General features: G+C 38.8%; 2 protein-coding genes and 1 long non-coding RNA gene across 12 annotated transcripts in view; 2 read left to right on the forward strand and 1 right to left on the reverse strand.

Annotated features, from left to right (window-relative positions):
* Positions 1-378: 378 nt before the first annotated feature.
* LOC129756392 (probable prefoldin subunit 2) lies at positions 379-12844 on the forward strand. Of its 2 annotated transcripts, XM_055753250.1 has the most exons (3): positions 379-486; positions 565-807; positions 12078-12844. In XM_055753250.1, exons 2-3 carry the CDS (start codon positions 638-640, stop codon positions 12391-12393), a joined length of 486 nt encoding a protein of 161 aa, XP_055609225.1. In that variant the 5' UTR covers positions 379-486; positions 565-637; the 3' UTR covers positions 12394-12844. The 2 variants fall into 2 exon arrangements, with proteins under 2 accessions (XP_055609225.1, XP_055609224.1); XM_055753249.1 differs by lacking the exon at positions 379-486 and having other exon boundaries at positions 493-807.
* A 6035-nt stretch (positions 12845-18879) lies between these two features.
* LOC129758102 (uncharacterized) lies at positions 18880-20716 on the reverse strand. Of its 2 annotated transcripts, XR_008739890.1 has the most exons (5): positions 20438-20716; positions 20009-20316; positions 19577-19742; positions 19387-19520; positions 18880-19125 (listed from the first exon to the last, which is right to left on the reverse strand). It is a non-coding gene; the product is annotated as an uncharacterized LOC129758102 (long non-coding RNA). The 2 variants fall into 2 exon arrangements; XR_008739891.1 differs by lacking the exon at positions 20009-20316.
* Positions 20717-20886: 170 nt separating this feature from the next.
* LOC129754437 (ubiquitin carboxyl-terminal hydrolase 47) overlaps positions 20887-24360 on the forward strand; it is a 63319-nt gene continuing 59845 nt past the window's right edge. For 2 of the 8 annotated variants that reach the window (XM_055750504.1, XM_055750514.1), the window contains exon 1: positions 20887-21720. The gene's annotated coding sequence lies outside the window, so the exon portion shown is untranslated. The remainder of the gene's footprint in view (positions 21721-24360) is intronic. The other 6 variants (XM_055750505.1, XM_055750509.1, XM_055750508.1 and 3 more) reach the window with 6 other exon arrangements.

Consider the following 24360-nt stretch of genomic DNA (forward strand, 5'->3'; position numbering starts at 1 on the left):
AAATCTGGAATTTAAAATTGGAGCTCAGAAATTGAAATACCAAAATTTAAAAAAAAAAGTTCTTTTTTGAAGTTTCTGCTCATATTCTCACACTACATCTGCTTTTAGGAACTGAAATTCCAGGCTAAATTTTGAATATTGAATTAAAAAAAATTAAATTAGTAATAAGACCTGAAAATGTTGTCGATAAAATATAGATTTAAGAAATCGTTTGGATTTTATTCAAAATAGGTGAATTTTAAGCTTACGATCATTTTGAATGAATTCTGCACATTAAGTTTATTCAAGTAAATCAAAATGAATAAAATTTAGTGTCGCTTGTCCAGAAATTTTATAAGTATTGATTATTCTAGTACTGCAATTATTTTAAACTTTGCATGAGCATCCCTAAAAAACTGAGCGCAAATAAAATTTTGACGTTTCGATTCGATTTTTTCGGAAATCCTCAAAAACACTGCGAAAACACCAAACTACACAAAGAAAAAGGTAGGCTTTCTGCTTCTGTAGTCATAATTTTATCTCTCGGAAGAAAAACTCCACAATCGGTTCTCCTGCTCGATTCAGGTGCCTGAACCGAACCACTTCCGGCCGTCGTTAGAAAACTGTGATCTCCGGCTCCAAAGGCAACCCGTAAAGCATGGCGACGGTAGCAGCACCCTCGGTCTCGCAACAGCAGAGCTCCAGCGGCAAACCAAAGGATAAGAAAACCCAGGAGGAAATCTATGCCGAATTTCAGCAGCTGCGGAATCAGCAGCGAAATTTGATCAACAACCTGAACACCCTGGAGATGGACCTCAAGGAGCACAAGTAAGTGGATGGGATTGTTCATTCCGAGGGGTTAAGGGTAGATGTTTCTTGTTGCCAAAATTAGTTCCCGTTGATGGGAAAATATCCACAAGCATAACCTCAAAGTTGTGAAGTTTTGTGTTCGATACAGCTGCAGGTTTGATTCCATTTTAGGCAATCTCCCAGTGGTTTAATGGGATAGATGTTTTATTCGTAACTTGATTTGGCCTTGAAAATGCACAAAGCTGTAAAATTATTTAACTTAATGTTTCCCACTAACCTAATTAATTTTACTTTAACCTCTTTCAAGATAAACATTAATCGTGACGGATATATTCTTGCTTAGATAGTCAGTTAATAGCGAATTTTCAGTACGATATATTAAAACTTTATGAGCTGGAATACCCAGTTTTTTACCTTTCAGTAAGGTCGGGATAAATATCAAATTCTTTTTTCACCATCGACCCAATAATCCCTCTTCCCTGATTTTTCAGAAAATTCCGTGGGGGAAATGTTTTTTTTTTTTTTTTTTGAAAAGTTGTGACAAATATTTCGAAAACTCAATCTGTTGAAAGTTAAACCACGTTAAACTGTTCACAACATTCGATTCGATTTTTCGGTTTTGTGAAATAGAGATTGTTTACTAGTTTATTGCATGCAAGTTTTTGTCCAATTTATAAAAAATGGAATTATTTTTTGAAATAATAGTGTGAAAATGAGACGTTCAGACGTGAAAATTCATCTGTGGTGAAAATGCGAAGCAAGAATTGAGAAAAGAGATGTGAGAAATAAGACGTGAGAAGTTAGACGTGAAGAGTGAGAAATGAGACATGAGAAGAGGGAAGTGATACGTAATCCGCGAGAAATAACCCGCTTAATAAAAATTCTACTAGGACTACTAGAATTCTAGTAGCAGTTCTAGTAGAATTCTAGTAGAATTTCTGCAGGCAGCCAAGTAGAATATGGCCCAGCCGATTCTACTTGGAATGAATTTTCCCGTTTCAGAATGACCATTTGCGCACACATGCATGTTTTAATTTGTCAAACCAAAGTGCATTAGTGTGAGTGCAGGCACTGGACAGTGTTGCCATTTTAATTAATTTTCTTTGACCGTTATTACAGTGTTGCCATCCACAGTTTTTTTTTCAGTAGAAGGTTCAAGAATCCAAATCAAACATAATAAATTATAAAATTATAAGTTTCAAATTTTATTTCTGTTGCTTTGAATACACATGTTACAATAAGCTATATAAAAACATTTCCAAAATTATTTTTAAATACAATTTTTCCTAGCAGTTGGCCGTCATCAGCGATCTGGAACAGCAACCATTGATTGGTTCATGCATGGGATGGCCCTTCAACTACCGATTGCTTCCTCCAGTTACCGCGTATAAATAAGGGATTTTACCTGTACGGGATATAAAACTGAAACAGAAAATGTCAGCTAGATTTTGTCAGAATTTATTTGGAATTTCTACTCACCTGCAGGGAAAAATGCTAGCAATCAAGTTGCCTCGGCACCGTCGGGAGCCACAAATTGGTTGATATTATCAGTCGGAACCTTCTTCATCTCGCGCTGGATGTCTGAGCTGGCTCATTGGATTCCTTTTGGACTGCTGAAATGCATCACCTAGCTGCTGATATTTTTCGAAGCAAACTTTTGGAATCCCTCATGTCTGAACGCCTTCTGCCATCTCGGGCCTTCTTTCAGAATCAGTTTTTTTGCGCCTCGTATCCGGTTTAGCTCTGGGTGGAATAGTCGAAGCCACTGTCCGGACGGGCCGGACAGTTCTCACCAATGTTACCAGTCATGTTAATGTGCGGACAGCGATGTGGTTTTCACATAACGGCCACAACCGCGATCTGAACGTTAAAGGGAAGAAAGTTTGGCTTTATAATGTTGGAAATCATTCGAGTTGAGTCGTTCGGCCAGTGCAGATGAGTTTTTGTTCACTGAGTGAGCAAAGTGGTGTAGTGGTTTTTCGCGAATTCGGAGTTTTCCTCGTGAAGTTTGGTTGAGGATTCGGTCGTCAATTACCGGATTTTGCCTCTATGGACGATTGGCACAAGGCATTCCACAATTTGATTTGCACCAAAAATTAGTGTCCGTTGTCATCACCGTCGTACAAGGCCATCATCATCATCAGGAGGTGCTCTCCTGTTCGCCCTACAGATCCGGGTTTGAGACACCGTCGGGGCATCGACTCGAGGAATCCGTTTTGTTCGTCGTAACGAAGAGGACGCAGGACGGAGTGAACACAGGAGCGTGTTATTTCTGGTTTTCTCGTCTCCAATCGCCATCTTGGAGGTTCAATTGAAAACCACGTGGTTGGAACAAACAAAGAACACTTGAAAAAAATACAGTGTGATAAGTGCTTTAAATTGTAAGTTCTTTTTTCTTCTTTTTTCACTGTTTCTTCTCTATTTTTATTTATCTTTTTTATATTAATCGATAATTGATTGCTTCGCTCATATTTTAAAACGGAAGACCTTTGTGTCTCCGCTATAAAATATGAGTGAAGGCGGGGGGTTAAACCCGCCAACTGGAGATAATGAGAGTGTTACCTACGAGGATGAGGAGCATCTGGAGGATTCGGCTGCTGCTGGTCCTTCAGATGCTCCTCATTCTCGGATGGATGATGACTCAGAATCATCTTCAGTTGGCAGTAGAGCAACCCGTCTCCGAGCCTACACGGAGAGCGCAGGTTTCACTGGTCCATGGGTGGTTTTTATCCGGCCCAAAAAAAACGGAAAACAGTTGAATGTGGTACAGATCACCAAAGATCTGGCGAGGTGGACCTCCGTGACCAGTATAACAAAGGTGCGACCAAACAAGTTGCGCGTGTTAGTGGCCAACCGGAAAGCTGCCAATGAAATTGCTGCCAGCAATTTCATAAATTTAGAATACCGTGTTTACATTCCGTCTCGAGACGTAGAGATCGAGGGTGTAATCACGGAAACGAGTCTGAAGGAAGAGTACGTGAAATCCAACGGCGTTGGCAAGTTCAAGAGCCTTGATTCGACTTCGGTCGAAATCTTGGATTGTCGTCAACTCCGAACTGCCAACGTCGTAAATGGAGTTAAAGTGTACTCGCCTTCAGATTCTTTTCGTGTGACCTTTGCGGGTACCGCCCTCCCTCACTACGTCTTGATTGACGGAATTTTAAGGCTGCCTGTGCGGCTCTTTGTGCCTCGACCCATGGATTGCAAAAATTGCATTAAGTTGGGGCACACAGCATCACACTGTTGCAATAAGCAACGCTGTCCCCAATGCGGGGAGAATCATGGGGCAGGAGCGTGCTCAGCAATAGAGCAAAAATGTGTCTATTGCGGGGGCTCACCCCATGATATCTCCTCGTGCGAGGCATACAAGAGTCGCTGGGATAGTCAAAAGCGCTCTTTAAAAGAACGGTCGAAGCGGTCTTATGCTGCAATTTTAAAGGGCGCGGCGCCCCCGATCCAACCTCTGTCCTCCAACATTTTTTCAGTGCTGCCAGTGGACAATGATGACACAGACTCCACTGATCAAGATCACCCAGTAATTTTTGTTGCTAACTCCCGAAAACGAGCAAAACCTGCTCCTAAGACCCCGAGAGTTCCGAAAAAGGTTCCAACATTTAGCTCCCAAATCGACGCCACACAAAAACCGACAACTTCTGTAAAAGAAAAGCTTGTCCCTCCCGGATTCTCCATGAAGTTTGTACCTCAGAATAAACCACAAGTACCGGAGACTTCTAAGACCCCAAAGTCTAATGAAGTTTTCCCAGAACCGTCTACTCAATCGGGACTGTTCAAGTTGTCCGACATTTTAAATGGAGTTTTCACGTTTTTCAACGCAACGGAATCAATCAGGGGCATTGTAACCTCAATGCTACCTGTAGTAAAGACATTTTTAAAGCAATTGATGCAAACTTGGCCCCTCATTTCAGTGTTTATCTCTCTCGATGGCTAATTTACGCCCAGAGGTCGGAGATATCACTGTTTTACAGTGGAATTGTCGTAGTATCATTCCTAAACTGGATCCGTTCACATTTCTTCTTCATGAAACTAGTTGCGATATTTTTGCCCTTTCTGAAACATGGCTTTCTTCTCAATCAAACATCTCATTCCACGATTTTAATATTATCCGTTTGGATCGCAACGATTCTTATGGAGGGGTGCTTTTGGGGATCAATAAGCACCACTCCTTTTATAGAATCCACCTCCCTTTATCAGGAGGAATTGAAGCTGTTGCATGTCATACAACTATAAGAGGTAAGGACTTATGTGTTGTCAGTTTGTACTGGCCTCATAGAGTTGCAGTGGATCGAAGTCACCTAGAGGACCTGTGCTCAGTGCTTCCTGAGCCAAGGTTGATCCTGGGTGACTTCAATTCACATGGAACTGTCTGGGGAGAACAAATTGACGATAGTCGTTCTACTCTTATTTATGACATTTGTGATAGTTTCAATTTCACAATTTTGAACACGGGTGAAAAAACACGAGTACCTAAACCTCCTGCAAGACCAAGCGCAATTGACCTCTCACTCTGCTCAAATTCACTATCATTGGATTGCCAGTGGAAGGTAATCCCTGATCCCAATGGTAGTGACCACTTACCAATCAAAATTACAATCACCAATGGGGCCAGCTCTTCAAATTCAACAAATATGGTATATGACCTTACAAGACACATCGACTGGAAAAAGTACTCGGACGAAATAACAAAATCCATCGATTCTATGAATGTTTTACCCCCTTTAGAGGAGTATAACTTTCTTTCACGTATGATACATGAAAGTGCACTTGGCGCTCAAACAAAACCGATCCCAAATTCATCTATTCCTAAAAGGCCTCCTAATCCATGGTGGGACCAGCAATGTTCCAAGCTTTATAAGGACAAATCGAAAGCATTTAAAGATTTTCGAAAACATGGAACTCTCGTCCTTTTTGAAACCTATGTTACCCTCGAAAATCAGTTTAAAAAATTGATCAAAGGGAAAAAGAAGGCGTATTGGCGGAATTTTGTAGGCGGTTTATCACGGGAAACATCCCTGAGTACCTTGTGGAAAGTTGCACGAAGCATGCGTAATCGATCTTCTGCAAATGAAAATGAGGAACATTCACATAGATGGATATTCAACTTCGCACGGAAAGTCTGTCCAGATTCCACACCTGTGCAAAAAATAATCCGGAACGTGCCTCCTGATAGGTGTGGTCTGGATTCCAGCTTTTCGATGGTCGAATTTTCACTTGCCCTTCTCTCTTGCAACAATTCAGCTCCGGGAATTGATAAAATCAAATTTAACTTGTTGAAAAACCTTCCGGATGCCGCCAAATTTCGCTTGTTAAATTTATTCAATCAATTCTTGGAGAACAACATTGTTCCCCAAGAGTGGAGACAAGTAAGAGTTATCGCTATCCAAAAGCCCGGAAAACCAGCGTCCGATGCGAATTCGTACCGTCCAATAGCGATGTTGTCTTGTATACGCAAATTGATGGAGAAAATGATTTTGTTTCGTTTGGATAAATGGGTAGAAGCAAATGGTCTCCTTTCAGATACTCAATTTGGGTTTCGAAGGGGCAAAGGGACAAACGATTGTCTTGCTTTGCTGTCTTCAGAGATACAAATGGCGTACGCAAAACGTGAGCAAATGGCTTCGGTGTTTCTAGACATAAAGGGAGCTTTTGATGCAGTATCAATAGAGGTTTTGTCAGACAAGTTGCACTCCCGGGGTCTGCCTCCTCTATTGAACAACATCTTATACAGCTTGCTTTGTGAGAAACATCTGAACTTTGCTCACGGAGATATTGCAGTTAGAAGAATCTCTTACATGGGACTTCCGCAGGGTTCATGTTTGAGTCCACTTTTGTACAACTTTTACGTAAGTGACATCGACAGTTGTCTCTCTGAAGGCTGCACTCTAAAACAACTTGCAGATGACGGCGTGGTGTCTGTTACAGGATCCTCCGAGTCTCATCTGCACAGACCTTTACAAGATACTTTAGACAGATTGTCAACCTGGGCTTTGGGGCTTGGGATTGAGTTTTCTCCACAGAAAACGGAGATGGTTGTTTTCTCTAAGAAACATAGACCTGCTCAACCTAAGCTTCAACTCCTAGGCAGAACGATCACTCAATCGAGGTGTTTTAAGTATCTTGGGGTTTGGTTTGATTCCAAGTGTACCTGGAGGGCCCATATTGAGTATCTGAAAGGAAAATGCCAACAAAGAATAAATTTTCTCCGATCAATCACTGGCACCTGGTGGGGAGCTCATCCAGAAGATCTTTTAAAATTGTATCGAACAACAATTCTCTCAGTGATGGAATATGGTAGCTTCTGTTTTCAGTCAGCTGCCAAATCTCACCTCATCAAACTCGAGCGTATCCAGTACCGTTGTCTCCGCATCGCCTTGGGCTGTATGCCCTCAACGCATAACATGAGTCTGGAAGTTTTGGCAGGCATACTCCCTCTGAAAGATCGATTCAATTTACTATCACTCCGGTTCCTCATCAGGTGTGAGGTCATGAACCCATTGGTGATTGTGAATTTTGAAAGGTTACTTGAGCAAAATCTTCAAACTAGATTTATTTCTATATACCATGTCCTCATGTCAATGCAGGTAAACCCTTCTTCGTACTCTCCAACTAGTGTTTTCATCCCAGACTACGATAATTCTTCTGTCCAGTTTGATTTGTCTATGCAGCAGGAAATTCGTGGAATCCCGGATCCGCATCGTCCACTTCTGATTCCAAGAATTTTCGAAGCTAAATATAGACACGTCGATGCTGATAAAATGTACTTTACCGATGGATCACTTACAGAGGAATCAACAGGATTTGGAGTGTTCAACGAAATATCTAGCGCCTCTCACAGTCTCCAGTCACCATGCTCTGTATATGTAGCGGAGCTAGCAGCTATTCACTGGGCTTTGGACAGCGTCGCTTCACGGGCAGTTGGACACTACTATATTGTTACGGATAGTCTGAGCTCTGTTGAAGCAATTCATTCGATAAAATCGGGAAAGCACTCGCCGTACTTCCTCGAGAAGATACGAAATAATTTGAGTGCTTTATCAAAACGTCGCTTTACCATCACCTTTGTTTGGGTTCCCTCTCATTGCTCGATAGTGGGCAATGAGAAGGCAGACTCTCTGGCAAAGGTGGGGGCGATGGAAGGCGACACGTATCAACGTGAAATCGTCTTCAACGAATTTTACTATCTGGTTCGAAGAAACTCTCTTGTTAACTGGCAGCGCAAATGGGACGAGGATGACAAGGGTCGGTGGCTCCACTCGATTATCCCAAAGGTAAGCCTTAAACCCTGGTTCAATAGATTGGACCTGAGTCGGGATTTTATTCGTATATTTTCCCGTCTCATGTCCAATCATTGTTCCTTAGACGCGGTACTCTATCGTTTTGACATTGCTGGCAGCAATTTGTGTGGTTGCGGCCAAGGTTACCATGACATCGAGCATATTGTTTGGTCGTGTGAGGTCCATCTTGTCGCTAGAACGACCCAGACAACCATTTGGTGGGTATATCAAATTTGCAACACAAATATACGTGCAAATATACGTGTAAACAATTCGTATATAATGCAGCAAAACCAGTATATACGTATCATTTTGGAGGCCATATAGGTACATTAGCACACATATTCTTGATTTGGTTTATTTTGTCGTAATAAAATCATGCAATGTATTTAAATACGATAAAGAATATGCATGGGATGCACATTGTAGGTGCATATATACGAATTGTCGTAATAAAAACATGCAATGCATTTAAATACGATAAAGGATATGCATGGGCCGCACATTGTAGGTGCAGATATACGAAAATGAGTTTAAATAACATTCGTACGATATAATCTGTAAAATAATATACGACTTCTGGTTGTCTGGGGAATTTTATAGACTCCCTTAGGGCCCGAGGAAAACCACCCTATGTTCCAGTGAGAGATGTGCTGGCCGTGATAGATTTGGACTACATGTTCGAGATATATCTTTTTCTAAAAGCTATTGATCTTCGTCTATAATTCTTTTTATTTTCATATTTCCCTATATCTATCATCTTTTCTATTCTAATAAAAAGTGATGAACTAGATTTAAGCACACATTTGTAAACCAACAAAATGAGTTTGGCTCCTTAAAGCCTAAAGGTATGAGCCGTTTCAAATAAAGATGTTACAAAAAAAAAAAAAAAAATGTTGGAAATTTCACATAAAAAAATAACTCACCACACTAGCAGTCCGGATTGGGAAGCAGAATCGGATTGGCTTCGTATGGCACACCATTATGTCAACAAGTCGGGGAACACTCGAGGACATTGGAAGCGAGCCAGGTCTTCAGCTTGTTTAGATTCTGTTTTGTCTTCCGTGATGTGCCTTCGGCAGTTCCTGCATTATTTCACCAACCACTATCTGCATCTGCTTATCGTGGCTCAAGCCGGCCTCTGTGGCTGTAAAAAATATATGAATTATTGTCGAGCATTTCAGTTTGCAAATCTAACTTACCAGAGGTTTTTTCTCTTCGAAGTTGTTTGGTGAATGATGTGATTTTTTTCGACTGTTAACGGCAATTGCACGCTCGTTTTTTTATAACCATTTTCGAGTTTTTTTGAACCATTTTATGGTTTTCTTTTCAAAACGTCGAAAATTGTTATTTTTGAACCAGAATAAAATGTTAAATTTTAAGCATGTTCAAAGTTTTTGTGGAAACACAAAATAATGGTTAAAATTTCAATGATGATTAACATTTTTCGTTCCGCGTCCGCCATTGTTTTTTTTTCATTCGGGTCAGGTAATTTTCGTCAAAACAATGCTTCGTTATTCTCTTGCAATTCACTAATAAGAAATGCGCCGTGATCGTCGGATTTTCAACTTAAATGGTGCAGTGGAAAAATGTGCCGAATATACCAACCGATGGGAACAAGGAAGATCCGGATATAGGATCCCAGTTTAAAGAAGAAAAGCAGGAGAAAAGGTGAGTTTTTTCATATACTATTGAATGTCTTCAGGAAATTTCGCGATTAAAAAGCGGGATGATATAAATTTTGCAAAATTTGTTTTTAACTGTTTTGATTCTTCTAAAAAAAAATGTTTCTATTTTCTCAGGTCATTCCCCATGGTCATCTAGGCATGCGATTTCATCTTCCGGAGTAAGTGGGACGAGCAAGATCCGGAACTTGACCCTCGGCAAATGGTGGATTGAAATTCAATTTTTATATTTCCCGAATCACGGTTTGACTGCAGTAGCTCAAGAAGTATGTTTTATTACGAGCAATTAACCAGTAGCCCTCCAAAGGAACCGGATTAGAAATTATTCCTGTCAAGTTGTAGGATCCCCAGGCCGGGAGAGTACAGCATCATACGTGACCATACCTCAATCGAAGTTGTGAACCATCGATGGAAAAATAATTTTATGTTATAAATGAATGTTGTTGAATCCATGTTGAAAGATGTAACTTGTTAGTTTAATTCTATATCGTTTTAATTAAATAAAACAACAATGACGAATTATTTATTTTAATACATTTTTAAATACGTAATTAATTACGTAAATCTTCATTCAATCCTTAAAAGAAAGAATTTCGGCCCTTTTTCCAAAAACGGTTGTTTTTTAACCATTATTCACATTTGGAAAACGTTTAAAAAATAACCATAATCCAAGTTCTCTTCAAAATCTCATTTTATGAGTTTTCGCGGAAAACTCATAAAACGACTTAACCCACAAAACCTCGATTATGGTTATTTTTCAAGCATTAATGGTTCAACATGGCCGAACGTGTGGGGCAATTGTTTATATCAGGGCCAGTGTTGCTAAGCATGCAGTTCGAAATGTATGCAACATTTTTTTAGAACAAAATCTTTTAGTCTGAAATCAGTTATTTTGTTTAAGGATTATTGTGAATCAATCTTGATGATTTTGAGTTAAATGATCATCAACTTATGATCGTCTTATGCTATTGCTTATTAATCTAAAACCGTTTTAAATTCTAAAATCACGCACAGTTCGTTTACGTATACTGAGCAATGAGATATTGACGCAATGTGCCAAATCAGTTGCTAAACGTCTAATTTTTCTTAAATATACCCACAGAGAATATAACTCTGTGATATTACTACATTGATTTATAAATTGTTATTATTATTTTTTAAATTATTATTAAAATTTGTAAAAATATTTGACGTATTTTAACATATGCAAATAGATTATTTAGTTTTATAAATTTCAATTTCGAATCATTGATTTTTGCTTACACCTATATTTCAATATTGTACATATTGGATTAATATTTAAAAAAATCATCTCAACTTCAATTTCATCATAATTGAAATTTACTCAAATTCGCCAAATAAAATTCCATTGGAGCCACTGCTGCAGCCATCATTGTTTTTTAATCTTGCAGCATGGCCGATGGGCAGCCATGCTGCCATCACTCATACTTGCATAAAAAAACATGAACAAGATGAACAATCAGAAGGATGGTTCATGTTGTTTGTGTAGCTTAAGCATGAACAACATTAAGTGTAGATGTATGTGTGACAGATTTCAATTGCAGGGTTCAAAACTTACAAATACTAAGGATTCCGGCAGTTGAACTGTCAGTTAGCTGCCATAAATACACGTTTAAAAAAAGTCAGGTAGAATAATAATTGACTGGGAAGAAATAAGACGTGAGATGTGATGTAACACATGAAACGTGAAATGTTAAAATGAGAAAGAAGTTATACCTGAGACGCGAGACTTAAGACCAGTCTCATGCTTTACTTTTCATGTCTCCATATCCCATTTTTCATGTCTGTTGTTTCATGATCTTCTCTTGTCCCATGTTGCAGTTCTTATGTCTCGTGTTGTATGTCTCTGGATTCAAGTTTCATGCCTCAGGTCTGAAATCCCATATTTCATGTCTCATGTCTCAGATCTCAATTGTCAGGTTTCAAGTCTCTAGTTTCAGTCTTAAGTCTCATGTTGCAGGTCTGTAGTCTTATCTGAAGTCTTCTCCTCCATCATTTTAAACTTGTTGTTAACAAATTAAAACATCGAAAACGCGGGAAAATTGAGGTAAAAAGTTGTCTTTATATTTCAATCGGTATTTCAAACTTCTTTGTACTTGGACTTGAGGAAAAATAAATTTCAAAAAACTATTGATAGAGGCTTAAGTTATTCAACTAGGCCATTTTTTTTTTAAATTCGGCTAGTGGTTGACATGTTTCAGCTGTTTTAATTTTAAGAAAAGCATATTTTTTTACTTTAAACCTTTAAAATTGTTTGTTCACAAATTTTTTTTCTTACCCTTTTCCCCAGAACGGTGATCGACACATTGAAAACGGTAGAATCGGGCCGAAAGTGTTTCCGCCTGATCGGTGGGGTGCTCTGCGAACAGACGGTCGAGGTGGTGCTGCCACAGCTAGTGACAAACAAGGACCAGCTGGAAAAGCTGATCGAAAACGGCAAGGAACAGATCACCAAGAAGGGCATAGAAATCAACCAGTTCAAGGACGAATACAATATCAAAATCCGCGGCCAGGAAGCGACACCGGCGGCGGCCAGCGAAAAGGACACCTCCGACGACAAATCGGCGGCTTCTGGCAATCGGAACGTGCTGGTGGGTAATTTGTAGGGCGGAATCGAGTCGAGCGTTTCCTTTCCCTAAGGCGTACTTTTAATCTGATAAGAAGAGCTCTAAGTTTAGTATGCTTTGTACGCGGAAACTAACATTGTACACGATTAATCCAGAAGTCATGGTAGCCGTTTTTTAACTTATTAAATTGGAGAACCCCCTCTGCAGGTTACCGCAAGCCAGTTGTGAGAGAGCTAAGATCAACACTACTAATCTTCACCGTTCTATTTGTCTAACCCTTAGATGCGTAGAGTTTACTCAGTTTATGATACCGTTCGATTCTTATCAATAATATTCAGTTACTGGGCGAAATTTCTTCCCCCATATATTTGCATAAGATGTTGCACACTGTTTTACAGTGATCGACAATATTTTCGCCCGCAATCGTTGCTTTTCTTTGATAAAAAAAAGAAAGATAGAAATTCATGAATACACGTGATGGTACACGAAATTCAAATAAGTTTATTTTCTGAAGATATCACAGCATGTTTTGCCTATATCACATTTCCTCTGATTTGACATAGGAATACAAATTACGTTTAAACTATCAATTGTAATATGTACCTTGGCCTAGCAGAAGGTTCCATGCCAATTTTGAGCTGTATCGATCAACCCTAATGAACGATCAAGTTCGTATGGAAATTAGCCTTGATTTATTCTAGTGAATCAGCGTAAACCACTTTTTCACTCCTGTTTTGAACATTGAAGCCTGATTGTTGTACAAATTTGGTAGGAATGTTCTTTAAATAAATCTGCTCAAATGCTTCGAAGACCACAAGTTGCTATGAGCTACCGAAATATGTAAGTTTCAACACCTTGGGCTAAAGATTTCTCATTTTATGACCTTATATTTTTTATTGCTAGTTCATAGTGTCGGTGACTCACTTTTTCTCGTCATGTTCTCCGTCGAACAGTTGCTTCAGCAAGGCCTTGGATGTAAAGGTTTTCTTCGGCTTATCCATTTTCGTCCGTTCATTCGAATTTTTGGCTGCATTGAGTGTGACCTCGCAAATTTTGAAATACTCAGAGCCCGACTCCATTTTACTCAGACATCGCCTTTTCTATAGCGCAGCCGTCGCTTGATCTAAAACGACTCAGTTTTCCGAGTAACGGCTACTCAGACGACTCGAAAATTGGCACTCAGCGAATTCGAGTGCTTGTAGGCGACAACTGAGTAAAGTTGGATCAAGGTTCTTAGATACACTAGGTTCTCCGACTTTCACAGTAAGTAGGCGAGGAGTGAGCGGGGCTCTCAATGAGTTTGTTTATTTTTTGCTCAGCTTTTCTGGGGTTTGTTGGTAAACAAACTTCATGAGTTCCGTATAGTTGCATAGCCTACATAGAAAAAATGGCTGAATCGGGAATTCGTTATTCGGGAACACCTCCTGAATATATACTCACCTTGAGTTGGATCAGTTTGTGCGAGGCAGTCGACTTTGTTTGTTTTCGACAACAAAGAATTAGGAAATTTTCATGGTAAATGTACATTTTTAACGTTAATCTTATAATAATAACATGATTTTGGTTATTTTACAGGGAATTGCGATGATTTCTTAACGAATCCGAGGTGCATCAAACATCCGTCGGGGAGAAAATGAAATGGATCAACGAAACGGATTTTTTTTAATAAAGATTTTTCAAATAAAATATTATGACTTGTTTTCTATTGCATCAACAAATCCATCATTCTTCCCAACAATTGTACACACGGTAAACAAAGTTATTCTGTTCTGTATAAAAATCCATACAGATTCGAGAAAAGTGTCTCCACTTAGTTTTATGTTTGGGCGCTTTACACAGAGCGTGAGCAAAAAGCTTTTACTCATTCGAAAGCTTTCAGCCAATTAGTCAATTCTGTATATTTTGACATATGGATGTCCATGCATTTTGGAAATTTCTCTGCAAAAGTAAAGTTAGGAATTTCTTCGATTAAAAAACTTTTTTTTTTCAGGAATTAAATGTTTATTTATATCCTCAAAGGCAATAATTTAAACGATTAAAACAGATCCATAGCTTCGGTGCCTTCAAGCTAACGTGTGATACTTGAAGGCTCGCTTATGTTTAACCGTCGGTTGGGATTCCTTGGTAGAGTTATCGTCGTCGATTTGTTCCACCTTTTCCATCATCCGGCACGATCGTCCGGCATTTGCTTTTGTGCGATCCAGTCATGGGTGTAATATATCTGGAAGAATGATTGAATGACGTTAGAAATTTAAATTCGAAATGAGAAAATAATACATAGCATGAAATACTAAAGTCGATTTAATAATTAAAATAAAAATAATAAAATGGAGTTAAAAATAAATGTATTATACTACAGTAAACCCAAAACCTAAATCAGGGTGAATCAATCAGAACTGTTCTAACCGGGGATCAGAAATTGAAAGCCTAGTTAAATATTAAGGTTGAAGTGGTTAAACTGAAAAACCAAAATTCAGATTTCCGACCAAATAGGAATAATCCTTCGAGATAATTTCCCGCAGGGAAATCCCGTAAGGGATTTTTCTTCAGAATCTTTTGCTGTCGAGTACTTTGCCGTCGTAATTTCCACCATTTTCCTTTAGAAAATATACTACTTACCAATTCTTTAAGAACAAAATACGGCCGCGGCGTTTCAACTGCAGTATTTCGTAGAGCACTCCCGTCGGGTAAAAGGTTTGAAGAGAAATAGGCTCTGTTTTGATCAGAGGAAATAATTTTAACCGGGCGAGAAGGCATCAAGCTCATCCTTTAATGAAAATAAAAATTTTAGTTAAGCGGTTCGTATTCATTTTAGAAAATCTCGTACCTCCAGTTGCATTCTTTCGACTTTCCGGAACAGCATAAGGAGCGTTAAATAAAGATCAGAACGATGAACCATTTTCCAAACTTCAGCCAGTTTCAAACACGACCGTTGGCTTCTTCCGCAACTGTGTGAAAAATATCCCTGAAATCATTGTAAAGGTCAAACAATGAAGTTGAATTATAAGAATACATACCTTTCGTGAGATATTTATGATGATTTCAACGCAAAAATGATGAAAAATTGAAACCATTGTGATAACCGGTAGCGAATTTGGAAAATTTGTTTGCTTTGACATCCCCGCCCAAAGCTTTCCAACAACAGCAAACTTTTTATACAGAGCTGAATAACCGAGTATTAGTTTTCATCTGTACACACACAAAATTTTCGAGGCCAGAATTTAGCAAAATTTTGCTCAAATTTGACCAGCTAGAAACTTAGCAATCAATTTAGCAATATTTTTTTACTAAAATTTTAGCAAACAAAAAAAAAGTTAGCCGCCGCAGTTTTTACTCAAATTTCTAGCAAAAACCGGAGAAAAAGATTTCCCGGATCCGTAATTTCATGTTTCTTTATTTTTTCTCTGGAGAATCAGGGGAATGTTTGAATATTGAATGGAAAACACAAATTTCATTCACTTGAAATTTATTTTTCATATTTTTTAATATTTTTTCACACTTTTCGTAAAACGTAAGTTCCGATCATGGGAACGCACCTACTGGCGAGCGAAATGCCATTCCACCTTCGTCAAAGAAAGCACCGGGATGTTTTCCGGATGCAGCTTGTTGAAATTCCAGTTGTCGGACTGTTGCGGGTTTCATGCTGCAGTTTGAACCTGGAAGAAAAAAACAAACACACAAATTAGAAATTAAGAAGTTGGAGTATCTAAATACTTCAAGATCGGACCTTACCTGTAAGCATCCGGTGTCGATTCAGCTACCAATTAGTCGTGGAGTTGGCCACCACAAGAACCACCAGCAACGAACATCCGGAACCGCACTTAATCGCGACAGCTTTTTATTTTTCTCCCAACTGGCTCGGCGGCTGGTGTCTGTGAACAAAGCGGCTGAAAAACCTTCGTTTTGCTAAAATCAAGTAAAATGACCTTTTTTATTACTAAAATCAGGTAAATTTAGCTTTTTGCTAACTCAACAGAAAAAAAATATTTTTGCTAACGGAAAGTAACAGCGAAATTTTGCTAAGTGGAGCCCCGAAAGTTTTGTGTGCACACAAAACTTTCGGGGCTCCACTTAGCAAAATTTCGCTGTTACTTCCCGTTAGCAAAAATATTTTTTTACTGTTGAGTTAGCAAAAAGCTAAATTTACTTGATTTTAGTAATAAAAAAGGTCATTTTACTTGATTTTAGTAAAACGAAGGTTTTTCAGCCGCTTTGTTCACAGACACCAGCCGCCGCGCCAGTACGGAGAAAAATAAAAAGCTGTCGCGATTAAGTGCGGTTCCGGATGTTCGTTGCTGATGGTTCTTGTGGTGGCAAACTCCACAACGAAATGGTAGCTGAATCGACACCGGATGCTTACAGGGCAAGGTCTGATCTTAAAGTGTTCAGTTTCTATAATTTCTCAATTTCTAATTTGTGTGTTTGTTTTTTTTTTTTCTACCAGCATAAAACTGCAACATGAAGCGCGCCACAGGCCGGTAATGAAGAAGGACCACAACTGGAAATTCAACAAGCTGCATCCGGCAAACACCCCGGTGCTTTCTTTGACGAAGGTGGCATGGCATTTCGCTCGCCAGTAAGTGCGTTCCCAGAATAGGAAAAGTGTGAAAAAAATATAAAAAATGTGAAAAATAAATTATAAGTGAATGAAATTTGTGTATTTTATTCAATATTCAAACATTCCCCTGATTCTCCAGAGAAAAAATAAAGAAACATGAAATTACGGATCCAAGCAATCTTTTTCTCCGGTTTTTGCTAGAAATTTGAGTAAAAACTGCGGCGGCTAACTTTTGTACTCGTTTGCTAAAATTTTAGTTAAAAAATATTGCTAAATTGATTGCTAAGTTTCTAGCTGGTCAAATTTGAGCAAAATTTTGCTAAATTCCGGCCTCGAAAATTTTGTGTGTATATTGGCTACCCAATATTACCCAAAACTGAATTAAGGGTACACACAAAATTTTCGAGGCCGAAAATTAGCAAAATTTTGCTCAAATTTGACCAGCTAGAAATTTAGCAATCAATTTAGCAATATTTTTTTGCTAAAATATCAGCAAATATGGGGAAAAGTTAGCCGCCGGAATGTTTTACTGAAATTTTAGCAAAAACCGGTGATAAAGATCGTGCAGGATTTGAGCCTGCAAGATTTATTATTTTTCTTCTGGAAACACATGGAATGTATAATATTTTCAATCAAATACAAAAACTGTGTGATTTTCATATTATTTTTAATTTTCTCGGAATTTGCACTAAACACTTTTTTGTCACTAACATTTCGATAACTTTCCAGCGGGGAACGGGTTATTTAACGCCGATTTTCGGATGGTTACATCTACGGCCTACATGAACCATCCTTTCCGTACATTCGCGTTGATGAAGTACCGTCACTAGCAGCAGCAATCTAGTCGAAAAAATAGAGAATTAAACACATTAAAACCGGAAAATCTATTTTCCGAATGTAATGTTACCTGTATGCTTCCGTTGTCGATTTGGCCACCTTTTCGTTGTCCACTTGGCCACCAAAGGAACCGTCGGTAACAAACTTCCAAACAGCACTGACTTTTTTCTTAGCGGCGGCAAAAACGGCTGCTGCCAAAATCAGAAAGCGGCCAACGAACTTAGTTTTTACTAAAATCAAGCAAAAATCCCTTTTTGCTATCGTGTCAGTAAAACGAGTCCAATTGCTAATCGAAAGTAATCGACTATTTTTGCTAAGTGGATGCTCAGAAATTTTGTGTGTATACAAATTTTGAACAACAGTCAATTATTAATTTTGAAGGAGTAATAGCAATACATTTAATGAGTATCTCAATTTTTCCGTGCAGGTTTTTACTTTTCCAGTATAAAAAATCCGGTCAAAAATCGCTCCGAAATCATTCACGCATTCTGAGTAACCCTGACTCAGAAGTCGCCAAAAGGGCAGTTAGTCAGTTCTGAGTAAAGGCCGTTTAGTCAGAACTGAGTAAGTGCGGTTTTGGCGACAACTGAGTAACCGTCACTCTGAACTGAGTAGCTGAAAGTTAACGAGTAGTTCAAACTCTTCCAAATATATATCACTATAGTTTTTTACATCTTCTGAAACGTTTGCATTATTGATACATTGAACAGGCCGTTCGATATCAAAAATTGAGCAAACCATTAAAATATTGGGCTACTTTCAAATCCGCCCACTGTGGAATCTACACGGTAACCAAAGTTACTCTATTCTGTATAAAATTCTAGTCAGTTTCAAGAAAAGTGTCTCCACTTAGTTTTATGTTTGGGCGCTCTACGCAGAGCGTGAGCAAAAAGCTTTTATACATTTTGAGCTTTCAGCCAGTTAGTCCATTCTGTATATTTTTACGCAGGGATGCCACAGCACTTTTTTAATCCGTTTGCTCATAAAAATTAAATGCCCGGATATGATTTTTTCAACAAAATTTATTCTTGCTGGATTCTTTATTTATAAATTTACATTTTGAATAATATTAAATAACATATGTTATTATATTATATATAACATAACATAAATAAAAATCATTAAGTACATGAAAAATATTGTAAATATTGAACTCAAAAAATCTTCAGCAACGGAATGTCTTGATTATCCTGTTACGGAACTTTTCCTCCAGCATTGGATTACTGCGTCCATCGTCAGGCCCCATAGACTTGTGCTGCCGCTTTGCACACACCTCATCGGTCGCTTAAGAAGATAAAAAGCTGTCTGGTTTTAAGACCTCAAGTTCTTCATCGGTATTGGGATTGTACATTTTCATCGTCAAATAAACAAGGGGACTGAAAAAGAAGATCGAGTTGAAAAGATGAAATTGAACTTATCGTAAAATACGAAGAAAGGGTCTATTACACTGAATTCTCAAATTTCAAATTTAGTAAGTCAAAGAACGATAGTAAAGCGGTCGGTGGTAAAGGTAGACTTTTAAATTTTAATGAACATTTCAAATCTTAAAAATTAACATAAGTTATTTAGCATTCCGATACATTGATAAAGTAAGCTGATAGCAATAGAATGAGAAGTAAAAAACAATTTATGTATACCTGTTCATTTGTTTATAATCCTATGCCAGGCTCCATCAAAAGCAATTTCGATCTGAGATATTCATTCCATCAGGCTTATCGATACTTTCGCATGGTCCCGAGATGCTGTTTTCTTTTTTTTTCAGCCTGTGTAACTGAAAAAAATGCTGTTAACTAATATTGAAAATTAGAAAAAAAAGTTGCGATTTACCTTCACCGTCATCAGCATCGAATCCTCTAGAAAAAGGTGTTCGAATTTCATGGCCACAGTTCCGCAAGAAACTTGAAATGTTGATGACTATCTATGCTATACGTAGCATAACACCCAGGAATCAGAAACCGGTTACACTATCCTCAATTTTTCTTTATATGTGCATCTGTAATGTGAGGTTAAAAATATTAACTTTGAAGGTTGTAATAATTAAAATAACAAATAAAAGATTTCTATAGCTTAACTAATAAGTGTTTCCGTAAAAAAAGACCACATTCCAGATCATAAAAAATAGGAATGAGTTAAACCAGGACCGAGTTCCAAATAGAAATCAATAAATTATTTTAAAAAAACTCTACTCTCTTAATTCAGTTAATATTCAGATTTTGACTATTTGTGAAAGATTTATTACCTTTTAACACAATTACCTACCTTGAAATTTATTTTCCAGGTGCTATGTGATTACCTAGCAGCAAAAGCTGCTTATGCTAAGGAGGAATCAAAACTGGAGAACATTATCAGCCGATACATCTCTTCCGGTTTAAGTTTTTCCGGAGGATATTGACCTTGATTCACAATTTCTTTAAATTTGGCTTTCATTAGTCTTCTTTTTGGGCTCGCATTCTTTTTACGGGATGATTTCGATACGTATTCCGATTACCATCCATGAGCATTGGGTTGCAGTACACAAAACGACCCCATCATGCTGCTCCTCATCGCTTTTCAACTATTTTCCGCCGCTGTTTGTCGTACCATAAAATGTATATAAAGAATTTATGTTTATTATAATTCTCCAGCTATTTGTCGCGACTACTTGACCGCAGCCGGGAGAGCTGCAAAGCAAATTTCACTTCAACTTACCCGATTCTTCAGATCAAATTTCTATGCACAAATTATCAACATCACTAAAACGAACCATTACGAGCAATTTACCGTTAATTCGTTGAATTTCCCTGAGGTAGTATTGATACGCGTCCATTAATTTGCTTTGATCCCGGAAATTTGAAAAAATTGTATGCTTTGACATCCCGTCCAAAGCTTTCCAACAACAGCAAACTTTTTATACAGAGCTGAATAATTGAGTTTTAGTTTGCATCTGTATATTGATGACCCAAAATTACCCAAAAATGAATTGGGGTTATACAAAATTTGAACAACAATCAATTAGTAATTTTGAAGGTGTAATCGCAATACATTTAATGAATAACTCAATTTTTCCGTGTAGCACAACCTTCTGTGGTACTAGATTAACCATCCGTCAAACGGGTTTCCCGTTTCCCTTTTGTGGCAGCGCTCCGCATTTGAAATTTTTTCGCATTCTCCTTTCATCGATGAAAGCGAACGAACGAACGAAACCCACTTATCAAAAGACGACGGCAACTTGGTGCTGCTGTTTGTTCGACCATATTTTTTTACGGCCCTAAATACTGGCGTGTGATTCTTCTAATTTGCATCCGCGATAAATAAGTGCGATGAGAAAGTAGTGGCTCGAACGCGGCGGTAATTTTTTCGCTATTTGTTGTTGCTATTTGGTGTGTCGTGTCTGACTGACCGACTGCTGCGGTTCCGAGTGTTTTTGTGCGCGTAGGTGATCTCGGGTGCGGTTCCCCGGAAACGGATCCCACCCGTCATAAGGCGTTTTGCAATCGTTGGGTTCCGGGTTGAATCGAGGGTGTGCCGCCGAGTCGTCCCGTTTCTGCTTGGTGCTTGAGTGTGTGAGGGTTTTTTTTTGTGTTCCTATTATTCCCGTCATAGTCGGCATAATAGGGTTCTTGAAAGTGCGTGGAATCGGATGTTGCAATCGTTCGAGCCAAAAATAGCACTGATTGGAGAGTGGATGCTGGCCCATTTGATTGCCGGAAATCTCGTGTAGATACTGGGATTCGTTTCCCGCTGGAATTTTGAAGCTACTTGGGAAACGCATAGTGCTGGAATTTCGTGAAGCCCTTCATTGCATTTTTTTTTCTCATTAGAAGCAACGAGAAAGAGCAGCAGAACGAGTGGAGTTGTGAAATAAAAATCGAAAAGTGCAGAGTGCGGTTGATCCTAGCAAATTACGAAAAAACCCACTAACAAACCGGTGCATTTCGCAAGCGAGCTGTTGAGGCATTATCGAAGGATTTTTCATTTGAACCTGAAGAAGTGTAAGTATTGCAATGGCTTATCAAAATATTCAAAATGCCGACATTACGTAGATATGCCCATTGTATAGTTTTTTTTTACGAGAGATGTACTGAATAGGGACATACATATAGGTATCTGCTAGGCCGAGGGTTGATTATAATCAGCGGCCAGACACTGGTTGCAATTATGTATTCCAAAGCCAAGATACGACAAATGTCGTCGAATATCTGGATAAACCAACAAACCTTGAAAGATTGAGATTATCAGCGATGAACTCGCACCCTGATAAGAATCGGGGGAGCATCATTTGGCATCAAAACAATTTCATACCGTGTTGTAATCTGTTGCCCTTAGCTAGGTTCGGTTATTGATTTTGTAGGTACCTACCTGCATTCTGTTTCTGAAATGTGAATTTCGAATTTGATTCAGAATCTATACGAAAACAAACTGTTAGTTCAATATCTATGTTTAGAATCTAAACTTCTCTCTTGATGGAATTGTAATCCAGAATTGTGATACAAAAATGCGATTTGAAATTTTGTGTTTTTATAAATTTGCAATAGATTTATCGATTTGTACCTATACACTGGTTGTAATATGTACTTCAGATACCGATTTTTGGATTCATTTCTTAATTTATTTTATATAAGTTTTAAATTTTGATTTATTATTTCGAACCGGAATCATGCGTGGATTATCAATAATCGAGTTCAGCTGTAAAAAATGAACCCCTTTCAAAATATTTAAAAATGATTAAAGTTCATACAGCTACGGTACTTATTTCAACATCTTACTCATAACGCTCATTGAGAAAGAACTAACTCATAAATTATTGATTATTCCTGAGAAAAATTGTGTTTCCCCGAGGAGTAAGGCAGTTTATTAGAGATTTTTTTATACGGCTAATTATTAGTTATACATGAAGGGTGTCCATAATGAAATTGCTACACACAAAATTGATTCGCAAAATTCGAGTTTTCATCCAATTGCCACAAAATTTTCAGGGATTGAAAAATAACTATTACACTTCATTTTATCATTTTACTCATATTTTATTTACGGTCCATACGCGAATGCCCGCGCCTTGGCCTTAACACCAGCCATAAGATTCTGCACAACCTGTGAATCAACCGTTTTTTGAATGTAAACCCATACTTTCTTCAATTCCTCGACTGTCTTCACTACCTTAGGTCGTTTAAGAAGGTGCTGCTTCATTATCGCCCAATACTTCTCGATGGGGCGGAGCTTGGAAAAGTTGAACATTGTCGGTACGAAATTGATCTTATTGTCCGCATACCACTTCAGCACCTCCTTGGAGTAGTGGCATGAGGCCAAATCCGGCCACAAGATTGTCGGGACGTTGTAGACCTTCAGGAGACGAAGCAACCACTTCTGGAGGCACTCTTTCATGTACACCTGTGCGTTCATCGTGTCTTGGGTCACGAAAGGTGCACTCCGCTTCCCGCACGTGCAGATGGCTTGCCAAACCAGAAATTTCTTCGCAAATTTGGACATCTTCTGAGTGCGGACATGCTCCGGAACGCTGAACTTATCCTTGGCTGTGAAAAACAGGTTGCCGGGCAGTCTTCCGAAAATCACTCGGAAGAAACGCTCATGATAGGTTTCTAGTTGGAAACATTCAAAGCCGATTGCTGCTGCCTGTTGTTCCCTAGAGAATCGGCAGAGCGACAATGCGAAGTCAATGTAAACAAGATTCAAAAGCGAGAGCGGACTCGCATCTAAGTCGATCTCTCAAGCTCACTACCTGGTGTATCAGAAGTGATTGAGACACTGACTGATACAAGGTCCAACTCGAAAATCCACTCACTCACTCACTCAAACTCAATCAATGCGGCCTTGCATCGGTTCATACTGCCTGCGTACTTTCTGGCAAAGCGACAGAAACATATGTTCATACGTACTGCCTGCGTGTTTGAATGACTATTTTAATCCTCCCCAAGTTGGGGACCCCAACAACAGCAACAACAAAGCAAGATGTATCAGGCAGACAGCATTCGATCATCGATCAGTAAACGAGTGAGTGAGTGAGTGATTGAGCAAGAAAAGTTATTGACTGAAAAAAGAAACTGAAAATCAGGTAGCTCCTCACTCAGTTGAGAATTCCAACTGGAGAAGAAACGTCTCTCTTTCAAATATTATTTCTTTGATTCTCGGAGCAGTGCTGTCGAACACAATCTTTGCCCCACTGGGAGATAAACCAACCGACAATTTAGGTTTTGCTTTCGCTGTTGAAAACGTTTCAGTGTCTCTCATGAGAATTGACTGATATTCGGAACACTGTTGCCGGGAATCTGTTTGAAGTCGGCCTTCACATATGTTTTGTCGTCCATGATGCAGCATTAGGCTGATGTCATGCTGAAGCTACTAGCAACGCGACGCGTTCACACGACAAACCAGCTCTCATTTGATCTTCATGGAAAAAGCGCAGACCTGTCATACTGAGCGCTTTGTAAAGCGCGACAAATCCATGGGAGATCAAATGAGAGCTGGTTTGTCGTGTGAACGCGTTGCGTTGCTTGTAGCTTCAGCATGACATCAGCCTTAATCTTTCGTCAGCATGTTGAGGTACAACTTCCTGGCACGGGTTTTGGTGGACTTGTCCTGCTTCTCGTCGCGATTAAGGGCCTTTTGTACCTAGA

Source organism: Uranotaenia lowii, chromosome 3 (assembly GCF_029784155.1).
Source record: "Uranotaenia lowii strain MFRU-FL chromosome 3, ASM2978415v1, whole genome shotgun sequence".
Lineage (NCBI taxonomy): Eukaryota > Metazoa > Arthropoda > Insecta > Diptera > Culicidae > Uranotaenia > Uranotaenia lowii.

Excerpts from the sequence above, each read along its gene's own strand:
- LOC129756392 (XM_055753250.1), top strand. The coding sequence starts at position 638 with ATGGCGACGGTAGCAGCACCCTCGGTCTCGCAACAGCAGAGCTCCAGC. Across the intron at positions 808-12,077 it reads ATGGACCTCAAGGAGCACAA|AACGGTGATCGACACATTGA; the intron begins GTAAGTGGATGG and ends CCTTTTCCCCAG.